At 49.6% G+C, this 16,434-nt stretch overlaps 2 protein-coding genes across 13 annotated transcripts in view; one reads left to right on the top strand and one right to left on the bottom strand.

The window, feature by feature from the left end:
* The window catches only part of TRUB2 (TruB pseudouridine synthase family member 2), a 19,670-nt gene extending 17,612 nt beyond the window's left edge, over positions 1-2,058 (bottom strand). For all 5 annotated transcript variants that reach the window (XR_015136280.1, XM_086324939.1, XM_086324940.1 and 2 more), the window contains exons 1-2: positions 1,848-2,058; positions 984-1,115 (exon numbers count right to left, since the gene is read on the bottom strand). Coding sequence is in view for 4 of the 5 variants with exons in the window: in XM_086324939.1 (XP_086181065.1) it covers positions 984-1,115; positions 1,848-2,058 (343 nt within the window). In the remaining variant the exon portion in view is untranslated. The remainder of the gene's footprint in view (positions 1-983; positions 1,116-1,847) is intronic.
* COQ4 (coenzyme Q4) lies at positions 2,048-16,434 on the top strand. Of its 8 annotated transcripts, none has more exons than XR_015136284.1 (8): positions 2,048-2,183; positions 2,613-2,744; positions 4,059-4,155; positions 4,681-4,783; positions 12,863-12,886; positions 14,522-14,651; positions 15,041-15,344; positions 15,907-16,434. XR_015136284.1 is itself a non-coding variant. In XM_086324950.1 (8 exons), the coding sequence occupies exons 2-8, from the start codon at positions 2,717-2,719 to the stop codon at positions 16,076-16,078; spliced, it is 648 nt and encodes a 215-aa protein (XP_086181076.1). In that variant the 5' UTR covers positions 2,048-2,183; positions 2,613-2,716; the 3' UTR covers positions 16,079-16,434. The 8 variants fall into 8 exon arrangements, 4 of the variants coding, with proteins under 4 accessions (XP_086181076.1, XP_086181077.1, XP_086181073.1 ...); XM_086324950.1 differs by having other exon boundaries at positions 15,251-15,344; XR_015136282.1 differs by lacking the exon at positions 2,048-2,183 and adding an exon at positions 2,427-2,527.

The raw sequence follows: 16,434 nt of genomic DNA, 5'->3' as shown, positions 1-16,434 counted from the left end.
CTTCCAAAGAACACCCAGGGCTGATCTCCTTTAGAATGGACTGGTTCACTTTGCTGTACAGCACAAATTGACACAATATTGTAAATCAAATATACTTCAATAAAATAAAAAAAAAATTTTTAAGTCACTCTTTCACAGGAGCTCCAAATTCTGTCCTTAAGACTTCTACCTGAGGGTCTCAACTTTTACCTGGAATCCCAGAATAATAAAGGGGTCAGCAAACTACAGTCCACAGGTCAAATCCTCAAGTTTTGCTTTTTTACGGCCCACAAATTAAAATGATAAGTGGTTTTAAAAAAATGAAAAGAATACTATTTCATGATATATGAAAAATACATGAAATTCAAATGTCAGTATCCACAAGTAAGGGGCTTCCACAGTCAGTTCAGTTCAGTCGCTCAGTCGTGTCCAACTCTTTGCGACCCCATGGACTCCAGCACGCCAGGCCTCCCTGTCCATCGCCAACTCCCGGAGTTTACTCTAACTCATGTCCATTCAGTCAGTGATGCCTGGTTTCCCTGGTGGCTCAGTGGTAAAGAATCCGGCCAATGCAGGAGATGCGGGTTCAATCCCCTTGAGAAGGATATGGCAACGCATTCCAGGATTCTTGCCTGGGAAATCCTATGAACAGAGGAGCCTGGCAGGCTACAATCCACAAGGTCCCAAATGAATCAAACTTACAGAACACAACTTAGTGACTAAACAACAACAAATCCACAGGTAAAGTGTTACTGGAACACAGCCAGGCTCATTACACACTGTCGATAGCTGCTTCTGCACTACAACGACAGAAACCTGCAAAGCCTAAAATATTGACTATCTAGCCCTTTCCAGGAAATTCTGCCAATCTCTGGTCAAATACTTCATTGCCACTGTGGTCCTACATTGGTCTGGGACAGGAGGAGTCTGGCTGGGACACACTGACTTTGGGCAGGGATTTCCCGGGGAAGCGACACCCAGCCCCTTTCCCGAATGTGCGTTACCCAGCGGATGGTCGATGAGTGTGGGCACACGGGTGGCTGTGAGGGTCAGCTCCTTCTCTTCGCTGCCTTCCACGGGTCCCAACAGGAAGCGAACACGCTGTTTAGGGGCAGGAGGCTTCCCAGCATTGAGACCTGAATACACATAAAGAACATCTCATCGACTCTGTTGTAGAAGACAGCTGAAAGCCCACGGTGCAGAGAAGAGCAGAAGTTAAGAAACAGACTTGGGTTCAAATCTTGACTTTCAGTTCAGTTCAGTCACTCAGTCGTGTCCGACTCTTTGTGACCCCATGAACTGCAGCACGCCAGGCCTCCCTGTCCATCACCAACTCCCGGGTTTCATTCAAACTCCCGACCATCGAGTCGGTGATGCCATCCAGCCATATCATCCTGTGTCGTCCCCTTCTCCTCCTGCCCTCAATCCCTCCCAGCATCAGAGTCTTTTCCAATGAGTCAACTCTTGGCATGAGGTGGCCAAAGTACTGGAGTTTCAGCTTTAGCATCATTCCTTCCAAAGAAATCCCAGGGCTGATCTCCTTCAGAATGGACTGGTTGGATCTCCTTGCAGTCCAAGGGACTCTCAAGAGTTTTCTCCAACACCACAGTTCAAAAGCATCCATTCTTTGGCCCTCAGCTTTCTCGACTTCACCACTTATTAATTACTTATGACCACGGACAGTACTGAATCTCTTTACCCATCTGAACACGGGAGAAAGCGAGGTACTGTGAACCGAAGAGACAATTAGGAAATGGCTCTGCCCAGACGACTGGGTCACACGATCTTATTTTGCAACAAGGATCAGAAACTGAGATGGACTCCTGGGGAACGGGAGCGGGATCCTGGGTCTGGCTCGAGGCACTCACCTTTCAGAAGCTGCAGCTCCACGGTATCCCGTAGATGCTTCCATTTTAGCCCGGGGGGCTTGTAGACTGAGAAGAGCCCCTGCAGCCGAGCCAGGCCGGCGGACCCCATACCTGAAGCCCGCGGGACCCGAGCTCGCAGAACAGCTGAAAGCGGACGGAAGTGCTGTATGGTCCCGCCCCCAAATGTGCTATTACCAATGGGCGTCGCCATGTTTCACGGCCGGAAGAGGTTCGATTCTTATTATCCTCGGGGGGAAAACGTGCGACGGAGAAGGACGTAGGGTCCGGTGCTGAACCCCAAACGTGGCGAGGCTTACTTGGAGACCTCTCTTGGAGGTGAGGTGAAATGAGGAGGATTTTATATCCATGGGTGTAGGTGACAAAGGGGTTGCCTAGGTTTTCTCATGCTCAGCGAGAGACTTTTTCTGTCCGTGCTATTTTTCCCGCCCAAAAGGCCCTCCCCACTCAGCGCAGTAGGGCTCGAGTCCTTTTGACTTCTCCGGCGCGCCGTCGCCAGAGAAGTTTGAGAGCGGGGTGTGGGGGTGGAGTCGGCCTTGCCCCGCTCCTTCCCCCACCCCCACCCCCAGGACGTCTGACGGTCCCCACTGCCATGGCGACGCTGCTGCGCGGGGTCCTGCGCCCGCTCTGCGCCTTCCGGGGCGGTCCCGGCCCTCCTGCAGGCAAGCGGCAGGGGCGCGGGAAGGAGGGCCGGGGACTTGCCCCGCTCCGCTCTTTTGACCGCGCGGCTGTTTTCTTGCCCCGCAGGTGTTCCCTTCAGAGCCGTGAGCCATGGCACCGGCCTGCTCTACCCCGAACACATCCCCACCTCCGTGCTGCAGAAGGTGCTGCTGGCCGCCGGCTCTGCCGGGATGGCGCTGTACGATCCCTATCGCCACGGTAAGGCAGCCTGCGCTGTAGGCGCTTTACTGGGGCAACTAGGGATCCGGAGTGATGCTGAAGCTCCAATGCTTTGGCCACCTGATGCGAAGAGCCAACTCATTGGAAAAGACCCCGATGCTGGAAAGATTGAAGGCAGGAGGAGAAGCGGGGCACAGAGGATGAGATCGTTGGATGGCATCACCGACTCAATGGACATGAGTTTGAGCAAACTGCAGGAGATAGTGAAGGACAGGGAAGGCTGGCCTGTTGCAGTCCATGAGGTCGCTAAGAGTCGGACAGGACTGAGTGACTGAACAACAGCGGGGGTCCGGGGCCCGGTGTGCCCTTGCCTTGAAAGCCAGGCCATTGTCAGCCATTGTCAAAGCCTCCGCGTTTGCTTGGTTAACTGTAGATTAGACTAGGCCAGGGTACCCAAACCTGGCTGCAAGTTATAATCATCCGAAACATTCATAAAAATGTAGATGCCAGGGTCCCACCCTAAATTTACACAATTGGAATCTGCCAGGAGTGGGTAGGGGAGGATAGAAAGAAAGTGGAATCTGAGCTTCTGCCTTTTTAAACTGCTTCCTGGGAGATTCTGTTACCCAGACACACAGAACCTCTGGACTAGATAATTTATGAGCATCCATCAAATGATAACATCCTGTTAGCATTTGGGATCATGCATGGCACATAATAAATGCTCGATAAATGTTTGCTGGATGTTTTAATGGGACACTTTGGGATCCTACAGTGTTTTTCTCATGCCCTCTAGAATTCTTAGACCTGAAAGCACTGTTATTCTTTCCAGTAAAAATGATAATGCTGACTGCTCACTGAGTCCTTATTTTACTTGCTCACTGTGTTAAGTGTTCTATATGTGCAACCTTCTTGACTTTTAACATTAACCGTAAAAGAAAGGTATTACGTGCACTTCACATATTAGGATCCTGAAGATTGGAAACGTGAAGCAGTTTTCACACAGTCACCTACATTGCGATCAAAATGGGGCTTGAACCGAGCACTGTCTGATACCAGAGTCTATCCATCCACAGAGACGTGACATTCTGTCCTGATGATGGATGTGAAAGTGATTTATTAACTCTTTGGAACATGGTGCTAGCCAGAGCCACCTCACCCCATTAGACTGATAACAGTAATAACTGTAGCCGTACTGAGCTTTACTGGGTGTCAGGTGATTCACTGTTTAACTTGAATCTTCATAACTAAGAGCTAGATACTCTTATCATATATGAAATTAAGGTTTAGACCAGGTCAGATAATTTACCTAAGATCATAGCCTCCATTTGTCCCCATTTTTTTTCCTTTCAGACATGGTTGCAGTTCTGGGAGAGACCACAGGACGCCGTACCCTGAAGGTCCTCAGGGACCAGATGAAGAGGGATCCAGAGGGTGCCCAGATCCTGCAGTAGGTCCCAGCTCTGCCTGGGGGATTGAGGGCATTCTTTGGGGATTCTGATTTCTCTGGAATCACATGGTGTTCCTCTAGGGAACTCTTCTTGATACCATGGCCATGGATGGTTGCACAGGCTGGGCACTGCCCAACTCCATGGATGTCATTCACATAGACAACTCTGATGACCTCTGGACAGTGCAGTATGGTGGCCTCAGCCCTGTTCCAACAACAGGGCTCTTGTGCGTTCACTAATGTCCCATAGCATATGCTGCCTGTAACCTGCACCCCTGCAGTGCCCTGTGTGAATACCCAGATCACGTCTGAGGCCTATTTACCTAAGGCAGGAACCACAGCCTTAGCTTGTGGTAGTCTCTTCAGTCCCTGCCACTGGCCTGGCCAGTAGTAGAGGCTGCATTAGGACTTGACCCCGTTGCTGCCCTCTGCCCCTTCACCTCTCACACCCTTAATCTAGCTGGACCTTTCACCTGCCTTTGCTGGTGCCTTCCCAGTATCTGAGTCCTGCCTTCTGCTTCACAGGGAGCGTCCCCGGATCTCGCTGTCCACCCTCGACATGGGCAAGCTCCGGAGTCTGCCCGAGGGCTCCTTTGGCTGCGCATATCTCCATTTCCTGGATGTGAATGTGAGTCTCCAGCTTCTGTGCGTTTGGCAGTCACCAGGGAGGGCAGATGAATGGCACATGAGTAATGTCCTGAGGAACGAGGGGCCTGTGCTTCCACCATGGGCAGCACTGCCTTGCAGTCTCTCGTGCCAAGGCATTGGCATTTTCTGTGGTACAGGCACGTGGGCCAGGAACGTCGCTCCAAGCAATTACACTGCCCTGCACTTACTAACCTCTACTGAGTGCCCCATGGCGGGTTCACATGTGATCTCACTGAATTCCACCCCAACAACTCTGCCAAGATGAGGAAACTAAGGCTCAGAGAGGTTAAGCAACTTGCTGATTTCACAGGCCAGTATTAACGGAGGCAATATTCAAATCAGGATTATGCTCTTAACTATCACATCGTGTCCCCTGTTGTAGAGACAGTGTGCCCCTTGGGTGTGACAAGTTGTGACACTCTCCAACCCCAGCCAGAGAGGACACAGACTAGGGCGTCAGGACCCCCAACTACTGAGGAACTCATTCATTTCTTCAGAATCAGTCATGCGCCATCCACTGATCCAAGTGTGGCAACTTAGACAAGGTCTTGCCCTCATGGAACTAATATTCTAGTGGGGGACGGGTAGACCATAAAGCAGTAAAAGAAGAAAACTTTAATATGAAAATTCAGGCAAAATATTTATTTAGTACTTAAAACATACCAGATGGGACTTTTCCCGTGGTCCAGTGGCTGCCTTCCAGTGGCTGCCTTCCAGTTCAGTGCCCAGTTAGGGAACTAAGATCCTGCATGCCTCACAGTGCAGCCAAAAGAAGAAAAATCACACCAGTGTCCTCAGCAGCTGGGACACAGTGAATCAAACCAGGAAAGCACCTGTCCTTTGGGGCTTCTGTTCTCGTAGGTGCTGCTGTGAGGACGCCAGTCAACCCGATAGAGGGCAAAGGTGGGGTCGGGGTGGCTGGTGGCCCCTTCCCACAGGGTGGTCATAGGAGTCCCTGCCGAAACACCGTGTACCTCAGACTAGGAAGTGAAAGAAAGTGAAGTTGCTCAGCCGTGTCCGACTCTTTACGACCCCGTGGACTGTAGCCCACCAGGCTCCTCTGTCCATGGGATTCTCCGGGCAAGAATGCTGGAGTGGGGTGCCATTTCCTTCTCCAGGGGATCTTCCCGACCCAGGGATCAAACCCAGGTCTCCCGCATTGCAGGTGGACACTTTAACCTCTGAGCCACCAGGGAAGCACTCAGGCTAGGACTTGAACCCAGCCAAAACCCACAGTTGTGAAGCTCAGGTTCTTGATGTCTCATCACAGACAATTGAGAGGCAAAGTGGTAAGAAGTGGATTTATTCAGAGAGAAACTCACTTCACAGAGTGTGAGCCACCGCAGAAGGCGAGAGTGGTGGCCTCTAAATGTGGCAGACTTCGTTCTTTCATGGGCTGGGTAATTTCATAGGCTAATGAATGGGAGGATTATTGCAACCATTTTGGGGAAGGGGTGGAGATTTCCAGGAGGCTGAGGAGGAGTCAGTTCGGAGGAGAACTGGGGAAGAGCATTCTGAGCGGAGGAGCTCGCGAGTGCCAGGCTATGTGTGTTTAGGAAAAGGAAAACTGATCCACGTGGCCAGTATAGCTTCACAGGAATGAGTTGTGGGGAGGCCCCCAGTGAGCTGGGAGGTCGGCCTAGCTCAGCCAGGCCCTGCACACCACAGGAAGTATTACCCCGAAACTGGGTTACCCCCAAAGCCATTTCTTGGTGGGTGTTGAGCCTGAAGATACAACCAAACCAAAGATCAGGAGAAGGAAGGATTTGTTACTTGCAGTGTGTATCGGAGAAGGCAATGGCAACCCACTCCAGTATTCTTGCCTAGAGAATCCCTTGGACAGGGACTTCCCTGGTGGTCCAGTGGCTAAGACTCTGCGCTCCCAATGCAGGGGGCCTGGGTTCGATCCCTGGACAAGGAGCTAGATCCCACATGCAGCAACTAAGACCCAGTGCAGCCAAATTAAAATAAATAAATGATTAAAAAAAAAAAGAATCCCTTGAACAGAGGAGCTGGTGGGCTGCTGTCCATGGGGTCACACAGAATCGGACACGACTGAAGCGACTCAGCATGCATGCATGCATGCATGCATGGAGAAGACCAGGGATCTTTCCCAAAACATTGTCTGTTAACAGCAAAACTGGGGAAACTTTAAGCTAACAGTATATTCATATTCATGAAGGGGCTTGTTGTAGTTCAGAATTCCATAGACAGAGGAGCCTGGTGGGTTACAGCCCAGTTCAGTTCAGTCGCTCAGTTGTGTCCGACTCTTTGCGACTCCATGGACTGCAGCACGCCAGGCTTCCCTGTCCATCACCAACTCCTAGAGCTTGCTTAAACTCATGTTTACTGAGTTAGTGATGCCATCCAACCATCTCCTCCTCTGTCATCCCTTTCTCCTCCTGCCTTCAATCATTCCCAGCACCAGGGTCTTTTCTAATGAGTCAGCTCCTTGCACCAGGTGGCCAAAGGATTGGAGCTTCAGCTTCAGCATCAGTCCTTCCAATGAATATTTAGGACAGATTTCTTTGAGGATTGACTGGTTTGATCTCCTTGCAGTCTAAGGGACTCTCAAGAGTCTTCTCCAACACCACGGTTCAAAATCATAAATTCTTCGGCGCTCAGCTTTCTTTATGGTTCAACTCTCACATGCATAATCACTGGAAGAACCATAGCTTTGACTAGATGGACCTTTGTTGGCAAAGTAATGTCTCTGCTTTAAAGTATGCTGTCTAGGTTTATCATAGCTTTTCTTCCAAGGAGTAACCATCTTTTAATTTCATGGCTGCAGTCACCATCTGCAGTGATTTTGGAGCCCAAGAAAATAAAAGTCTCACTTTTTCCATTGTTTCCCCATCTATTTGCCTTGAGGTGATGGGACCAGATGCCATGATCTTCATTTTCTGAATGTCGAATTTTAAGCCAGCTTTTTCACTCTCCTCTTTCACCTTCACCAAGAGGCTCTTTAGTTCCTCTTCACTTTCTGCCATAATGGTGATATCATCTGCATATCTGAGATTATTGATATTTCTCCTGGCAATCTTGATTCCAGCTTCTGCTTCATCCAGCCTGGCATTTCACATGATGTACTCTGCGTATACTCTTGCAAACTCTGGGAGTTGGTGATGGACAGGGAAGACTGGCATGCTGCAGTCCTTGGGGTCACAGAGTCGAACATGAATGAGCAACTGAACTGAACTCTGCATATCAGTTAAATAAGCAGGGTGACAATATACAGCCTTGACATACTCCTTTCCCAATTTTGTTGTTCCATGTCCAGTTCTAACTGTCCTTTCTTGATCTGCATATAGAGGTCAAGAGGCAGGTAAGCTGGTCTGGTATTCCTATCTCTTGAAGAATTTTCGTTTGTTGTGATCTACACAGTCAAAGGCTTTAGCACAGTCAATGAAGCAGAAGTAGATATTTTTCTGGAATTCTTTTGCTTTTTCTGTGATCCAACCAATGTTGCCAATTTGATCTCTGGTTCCTCTGCTTTTTCTAAATCCAGCTTGAACATCTGGAAGTTTTCAGTTCACATACTGTTGAAGCCTAGCTTGGAGAATTTTGAGCATTACTTTGCTAGCGTGTGAAATGAGTGCAATTGTGCAGTAGTTTGAACATCCTTTGGCATTGCCTTTCTTTGGGGTTGGAATGAAAACTGACCTTTTCTAGTCCTGTGGCCACTGCTGAGTTTTCCAAATTTGCTGGCATATTGAGTGCAGCACTTTCACAGCATCATCTTTCAGGATTTGAAATAGCTCAGCTGGAATTCCATCACGTCCACTAGCTTTGTTCATAGTGATGCTTCCTAAGGCCCACTTGACTTCTCATTCTAGGAGTCTGGCTCTAGGTGAGTGATCACACCATTGTAGTTATCTGGGTCATTAAGATTTTTTTGTATAATTCTGTGTATTCTTGCCACCTCTTCTTGATATCTTCTACTTCTTTTAGTTCCATACTGTTTCTGTCCTTTATCGAGCCCATCTTTGCATGAAATGTTCCCTTGGTATCTCTAATTTTCTTGACGAGATCTCTTTAGTCTTTCCCATTCTATTGTTTCCTCTATTTCTTTGCATTGATCACTGAGGAAGTGATTCTCTCTCCTCGTTATTTTTTGGAACTCTGCATTCAAGTGGTGGAACTCTGCATTCAAGTGTGTATATCTCTCCTTTTCCCCTTTGACTATCACCTCTCTTTTCTCAGTTATTTGTAAGGCCTCCTCAGACAATCATTTTGCCTTTTTGCATTTCTTTTCCTTGGGATTGTTTTGATCACTGCCCCCTGTACAGTGTCACGAACCTGTGTCCATAGTTCTTCAGGCAGTCTATCAGATCTTGAGCAGAGAATTCAGCATAGAATTGGGGCAAAGGTCAACAGGGTCCAAGTCTTAGTTGATTGATATCAGGAGAGTCAGAGAAGGTCAACATCATCATATCTTAGGTTTTAACTAGTCTGGGATCTTAGCATGTAGATACCACCCTCCACCTGGGTGGAGGCCTTAGTTTCTATAGAACGTGTAAAGATACATATCAGATTGTTAATGTATATTCTTTGAGGCGGAACTGGGACTCTTTTCTCATTGAACTGTTATCTCCTGATGGCTCAGACAGTAAGGAGTCTGCCTACAGTGCAGGAAAGCCAGATTCAATCCCTGGGTTGGGAAGATCCCCTGGAGAAGAAATGGCAACCTACTCCAGTATTCTTGCCTGGAGAATCCCATGGACAGAGGAGCCTCAGATCAGATCAGTCTCTCAGTCGTGTCCGACTCTTTGCAACCCCATGAATCGCAGCACGCCAGGCCTCCCTGTCCATCACCAACTCCCAGAGTTCACTGAGACTCACGTCCATCGAGTCAGGGATGCCATCCAGCCATCTCATACTCTGTTGTCCCCTCTCATCCTCTGTTGTCCCCTTCTCCTCTTGCTCCCAATCCCTCCCAGCATCAGAGTCTTTTCCAATGAGTCAACTCTTCGAATGAGGTGGCCAAAGTACTGGAGTTTCAGCTTTAGCATCATTCCTTCCAAAGAACACCCAGGGCTGATCTCCTTCAGAATGGACTGGTTGGATCTCCTTGCAGTCCAAGGGACTCTCAAGAGTCTTCTCCAACACCACAGTTCAAAAGCATCAATCCTTCGGCGCTCAGCTTTCTTCACAGTCCAACTCTCACATCCATACATGACCACAGGAAAAACCATAGCCTTGACTAGACGAACCTTTGTTAGCAAAGTAATGTCTCTGCTTTTTAATATGCTGTCTAGGTTGGTCATAACTTTTCTTCCAAAGAGTAAGTGTCTTAATTTCATGGCTGCAGTCACCATCTGCAGTGATTTTGGAACCCCCAAAAATAAACTCTGTCACTGTTTCCACTATTTCCCCATCTATTTCCCATGAAGTGATGGGACCAGATGCCATGATCTTCATTTTCTGAATGTTGAGCTTTAAGCCAACTTTTTCACTCTCCTCTTTCACTTTCATCAAGAGGCTTTTTAGTTCCTCTTCACTTTCTACCATAAGGGTGGTGTCATCTGCATATCTGAGGTTATTGATATTTCTCCCGGCAATCTTGATTCCAGCTTGTGTTTCTTCCAGTCCAGCGTTTCTCATGATGTACTCTGCATAGAAGTTAAATAAGCAGGGTGACAATATACAGCCTTGACATACTCCTTTTCCTATTTGGAACCAGTCTGTTGTTCCATGTCCAGTTCTAACTGTTGCTTCCTGACCTGCATACAAATTTCTCAAGAGGCAGATCAGGTGGTCTGGTATTCCCATCTCTTTCAGAATTTTCCACAGTTTATTGTGATCCACAGTCAAAAGCTTTGGCATAGTCAATTAAGCAGAAATAGATGTTTTTCTGGAACTCTCTTGGTTTTTCCATGATCCAGCAGATGTTGGCAATTTGATCTCTGGTTCCTCTGCCTTTTCTAAAACCAGCTTGAACATCAGGAAGTTCACAGTTCACATATTGCTGAAGCCTGGCTTGCAGAATTTTGAGCATTACTTTACTAGCGTGTGAGATCAGTGCAACTGTGCGGTAGTTTGAGCATTCTTTGGCATTGTCTTTCTTTGGGATTGGAATGAAAACTCACCTTTTCCAGTCCTGTGGCCACTGCTGAGTTTTCCAAATTTGCTGGTATGTTGAGTGCAGCACTTTCACAGCATCATCTTTCAGGATTTGGAATAGCTCAACTGGAATTCTGTCACCTCCACTGGCTTTGTTCGTAGTGATGCTTTCTAAGGCCCACTTGACTTCACATTCCAGGATGTGTGGCTCTAGGTGAGTGATCACACCATCGTGATTGTCTTGGTCGTGAAGATCTCTTTTGTACAGTTCTTCTGTGTATTCTTGCCATCTCTTCTTAATATCTTCTGCTTCTGTTAGGTCCATACCATTTCTGTCCTTTATCAAGCCCATCTTTGCATGAAATGTTCCTTTGGTATCTCTGATTTTCTTGAAGAGATCTCTAGTCTTTCCCATTCTGTTGTTTTCCTCTATTTCTTTGCATTAGTTGCTGAAGAAGGCTTTCTTATCTCTTCTTGCTATTCTTTGGAACTCTGCATTCAGATGTTTATATCTTTCCTTTTCTTATTTGCTTTTCGCTTCTCTTCTTTTCACAGCTATTTGTAAGGCCTCCCCAGCCTAGGGAGCTACAGTCCGTGGGGTCAAAAGGGTCAGACATGACTGAGCAACTAACACTTTCACTTCTCTTTCATTGTTTCTTGACTGCTTTTCCTCTGTTCCTGCATCCCTTTATTCCTTTAAGATCATTAATTACTGAGACATTTTGAAGGGCAAGCATTGTGTCCAGGCTTAGATCCCAAGTTGACTTAGGCCAAAATGGCTTCTCTAGTGAGAAGTATGTCATGCCTAGTTCTCTTTAAGTCAAGAATGTCATGCCTGGTTCTCTTTCTCCATGGGCCCCTTACCCTATCTGCTTAGAGACAAAGTCTGTATTTTGTAATAGAAGCAATAGGAAGCCATTGAAGTTTCGAGCCAGGTAGTAACATGATCTGCTTTATAAAAGGACCTTAGGATACAGCAGGGCAGAGTCCCCGTTCCTACCCTTCCCTGCCCCCAGCACATCCACTTCCCATCACAGTACCTCTGTCAGGTCGCCATCCAGTCCAGCTGCAGGAGCCAACCAGGCTGGAGGAGGTGAAAGAGTGAGCAAAGATTGCTCTCGAGCTGGGTTTCTCAACCTTGCCATTGTTGACTTTGGGGCTGGAGAATTGTTTGTTGTAGGGCAGCGCTGTGCATTGTAGGAAACATCCCTGGCCTCTACGTGCTAGATTCCAGTAGCACTGGCCCCACTAAGTTGTGACAGCCTTAAATGGCTCCAGGCACTGCAGCTATCCCCGGGTAGATGGTTGAGAAGTCTGCTTTAGATTTTGTCCCTGAGAAAATAATCATCTTCCTATCCTCTGCTGTACTGCTCCCTGTTGCCCACGCCCCATATTATACCATCGCCCAGAAATTTCACCAAGATGCAAGTTTATTTCATCAGTGGGAACTCCACCAGGGTGACCTGCTCCAGGTACCACCTAGAAAAGGATATTCTCCTTCTGAAGTCCCCCAGAGCCTTTTGTCCTGTTGTTGTAGAGGGGATGGGACTGCCAAGGCCTCCCTGGGCAGCTTGCTCAGCCACAGCCTTAAGTAACAGCCCTGGAGATTGTGACACTTCTAGAGTATAGACACCTGGCAGCCCACAAAATGTAAGGGAACACCTTTGTCTCAGTGGAGGTTTAGATCAAAGGTCAAGGTCAGGCCACCTTCCCTGAGACTGACTGCTAGCCTTTCTTTCCATCTTTAAAGCTCTGGGCAAATCACTTGACCTCTGAGCCTCAGACTCTTTTATCTGAGGTGAGGAAACCTCATGTTTAACTTCCAGGGCACTTATATGGCTGATTAATAATGGCTGTTAAGGCTTTAGAATCCAGCAGGCTGTGTTCGGAATCCTGACTCAGCCACTTGATTAGCTGTGTGATCTCTGACAAAGTTACTTTATCTCTCCTTTTTTTCTTATCTGTATCTGAGGCTGATAGCAATATCTCCTCCCAGGTGGCCTCAGGACGTGGCATGACGGTATGTACAGAGGACTTCATACAGTGCTGAAACATAGTAGGTGTCAGCCGTCACTGACCAGCTTCAGCTTCACACAGCAGACAGAACTCTATAGAAGAAATTAGAACCAGGGACCCAATGAAGTCACAAACACAGACCGTGGCATTGGGCTAGTAGCCCCCAAAATAAAGACACCAAATCCCTTGACCTCTGGACAGGCTGAGCTCATGCTCTGAAACTAGGAATACCTACTCTGCATGGTGCGGCTGAGAACTCGAAGAGGCAGTGGGCGGAAACAGAAGGACAGCTGGTATCCCTGCCTGGGGTCAGAAAGTGCCTGGGGCTGGCCTTTTACTCCTGCATTTACAGGAGGTTGATTCCCAGGCCTTGGAGACAGAACAAGAGAGCCCTGTCCTGGGCTGATGACCAGCTGCTGCAGCACTGTTTACGGAGATAGCATGCACACTATAAAGGGAATTTAGAATCTGCTGCCATCAGATAAACAAAATAGAAACAGGTAGAATTACTTTTAATAACATATCTTGTTTTCGTGTGCTAAAATACCATTTCTGTATGTAATCGATACTATAAAATTATGAAATTTCACATTATTCTTGTCATGCCGAGTCTTGGAGCTCCAGTGTGTATTTCACACATGCAGCGCATCTCAGTTGGCACTTGTCACCTTAAGCCTTGGTGGCTGCCATGATTGGCTGCTGTACCCGACAGTGCTGGTGTGAACGAGAGACATTAACGATCACGTACACCAAACAGCACGACACAGTCATGTCAGACGCCACAAAAAAGGACCGGGCGCTCTAAGAGACCATAACGTGGACCTGATCTGTCTGAAGGTCAGGGGTAGCCTCCTGCAGAAGGGACACTTAAGCCAGGTTGTAAAGGACAGGTAGGAATTGTCAAGGTGAAAGAGCACCCTAGGCTGGGAGCAGCTCATCTGAAGAAGTGGGGGCCTTGGGTGCTTCTTTGCTTCCCCCCTTCATTTTATTTCCAGTTGTGGTTCAAAAAAAACACCACCACCATAAGATTTACTACCTTAATCATCTCTCAATGGGCAGTTCAGTAGTGTGTTAAGTATAGTCACACTGTTGTGAAACCAATCACCGGAGCTTTTTCATCTTGTAAAAACTGAAACTCTGTATATCAGAAAACACCTCCTGCTTCCCTCTCCCCACCAGGGGTTTCTGAGATCAGCAGGGGCTGTACATTCTGTGTGAGTTGAGGTAGACCAAGGGGGCACCCCCTATATTCCCTGCCTGCAGACTCCCCTGTCAGCAGGTGCAGACAGACCTCAACTCCGGAGATAGTTCTGGTGGGGTGTGAATTTGGTGGCGTGGTTGAGAGTCGAGGAGAGGCTGGAAAATTGGACCCCGGGAACCACGAGGAAGGGGTCTAGGGAGGGCTCATGGTTGTCAGGGGGCTTCCCCAGTGGCTCAGAATGTAAAGAATCTGCCTGCAATGCAGGAGACCCGGGTTCGATCCCTAGGTCTGAAAGATTCCCCTGGAGAAGGAAATGGCAACCCACTCCAGTATTCTTGGCCTGGAAAATCCCATGGATGAAGAAGCCTGGCAGGCTACAGGCCATGGGGTCGTAAAGAGTCGGACACGACTGAGCAATTTCACTTTCATGATCATCAGAGGGTCTCCCCAGACACCCGCGCACCCACCCGCTTCGTGGACGATGAGGAGCTAGCATACGTGATCCAGCGGTACCGGGAGATCCATGACATGCTCCACACCCTGCTGGGCATGCCCACCAACATCCTGGGTGAGTGCTGGCCAACCGGCAGCCCCTGGATGCTTCCAGAGTGGGGGTGGGGCGGAGCATACCCAGTGAGGGGCCTGGGTGGGGCCGGGCCCTCCATTCAGCCTGTCTCCCAGTCTATCTGCAAGGCCAGGTCAGGGCACACCTGTTTCAGCTGCTCACCAGTTAGCTGACCTGGTGCCTCATTTTTCACTTTACCCAAACATCATGGTGTATCTGGGCCACACATCCCCATCCTCTGCCCCAGTGCCTCTGACAGCTCCTACACTGACGTGGCAGTGTCCAGACACCTGGGCTCCCCACGCTCTGAAACCCTCAGCTATTCCCGGAGGCCTGGACTCCTCAGCCTGGCTTTTGGAGTCCCGCACCCTGACCCCAAGCTTCCTTTCCAGCCCTTGCCTCCTCCTGCTCTTTCTTGTACCCTCTTCCCCCTACCCCAAGCCAAGTGCCCCAAGGACCAGCACAGGCCGGGACTGGGCACTGCTGACCCCCTCGGTAGAGATCGGAGTGGAGCAGACGCCTCACCATGTCCTGAGCATCACTGGCCTCTCCTCCCCCGGCCCGTCCTCACTTCTCACTCACTTCCCCACCCTGCCTGCCAGGGGAGATCGTGGTGAAATGGTTTGAGGCTGTCCAGACCGGCCTGCCCATGTGCGTCCTGAGTGCACTCTTTGGACCGATCCGACTCAGCGCCCAGTAAGTTCTCAAGTGCTGAGGGGTCGGGGGAAGGTGCAGGGCTCCAGGAAATGGGAAGAGCCCACAGCCTTTCTGAGCAGCCCCAGTGGATCTCAGGAAGCCAGGATGGGAGGGCTGGGGCAGAGTGTGAACGTGGCCCAGTGCAGGGGCTCCAGGATGAGGCTTCGTGAAGCTTGGACGCTTCATAGAACTTGAGGTCGTTTCTCAGGCCAGGCCCCAGTTATCAAGTGAGAACAGCCGGGTCAGGAAACCTGGGGCCGGGGGTGGGGGGCGGTGCGTGGGGGGTGTGGGTTCCTGGGGATGCAGTCTGGCATTAGTTTCTGGAGGTGGGGGAGCCCTCGATTTAAAGCTGGGCTTTGGTGTGTTCAAAATGTGTGGCTTTGAGCACAGGGCTTTTACCTCACTGAGCTTCTGCTTCCTCATCTGAAAAGTGGGGCTGGGAATTGCCTCCTCTTGTCTGTGCGGATTAACTGAGGACACGTCCGTCAGCTCAGGGCAGGTGGCGTGCCCCGCGCTCAGGACCCCGGGTCCTCTGTCTTCTCTCTCCTCTGCGGCCCCACAGGAGCCTACAATTGCTGATCTCGGAGCTGATCCCATGGGCAGTTGAGAATGGCCGCAGAGCCCCGTGTGTCCTCAACGTGTACTACGAGCGGCGCTGGGAACAGCCCCTGCAGGCTCTGCGGCAGGAGCTGGGCATCACGGAGCCACCCCTGTGTGTGGAGGGCCTGGTGTAGACCCTGAGCGCCTGAGGCCCCGCCCCACCCCCCGCTTCCTCCGGGGGTGGAGCACATCTGTGCCAGCACCCAGGTTCCCCTGTGAACTCTGACCCTTGGACGTCACTCATCATAATTTATCAGAGGGAGCAGCCAGTGGAGCTCCTGGGGAGCCAGAAGTGAACCTCGAGTGCTCAGGGATTGCTCAAGTCCACAACCCATGTGCCCGACCCCTCCCTGCCTGCCAGCATTCTCTGGGTGCCAGCCTGGGGGAGTCTTCACAGGGGGAAGGGCTACCTTTTATTCCCAAGGCCTGAGGAAGAGGGAGGCAGAGGGGGAGGCGGGTCTCTGCTGTCTGAATAAAGGCTCCCATCAGG

The sequence above is a fragment of the Bos grunniens genome, chromosome 11 (assembly GCF_055505025.1).
Source record: "Bos grunniens cultivar Pamir isolate PY7600 chromosome 11, Bosgru_T2T1.0, whole genome shotgun sequence".
NCBI classification, from domain to species: Eukaryota; Metazoa; Chordata; class Mammalia; order Artiodactyla; family Bovidae; genus Bos; species Bos grunniens.
This window is presented reverse-complemented; position numbering and strand designations above follow the sequence as displayed.

What these genes read in the sequence shown, in the direction of transcription:
- COQ4 (XM_086324947.1), top strand. Translation starts at nt 2,458, where the DNA reads ATGGCGACGCTGCTGCGCGGGGTCCTGCGCCCGCTCTGCGCCTTCCGG. An exon ending in GAGGGTGCCCAGATCCTGCA is followed by an intron (nt 4,156 to 4,680) that starts GTAGGTCCCAGC and finishes TCTGCTTCACAG; the next exon opens with GGAGCGTCCCCGGATCTCGC. An exon ending in CATGCCCACCAACATCCTGG is followed by an intron (nt 14,652 to 15,250) that starts GTGAGTGCTGGC and finishes CCTGCCTGCCAG; the next exon opens with GGGAGATCGTGGTGAAATGG.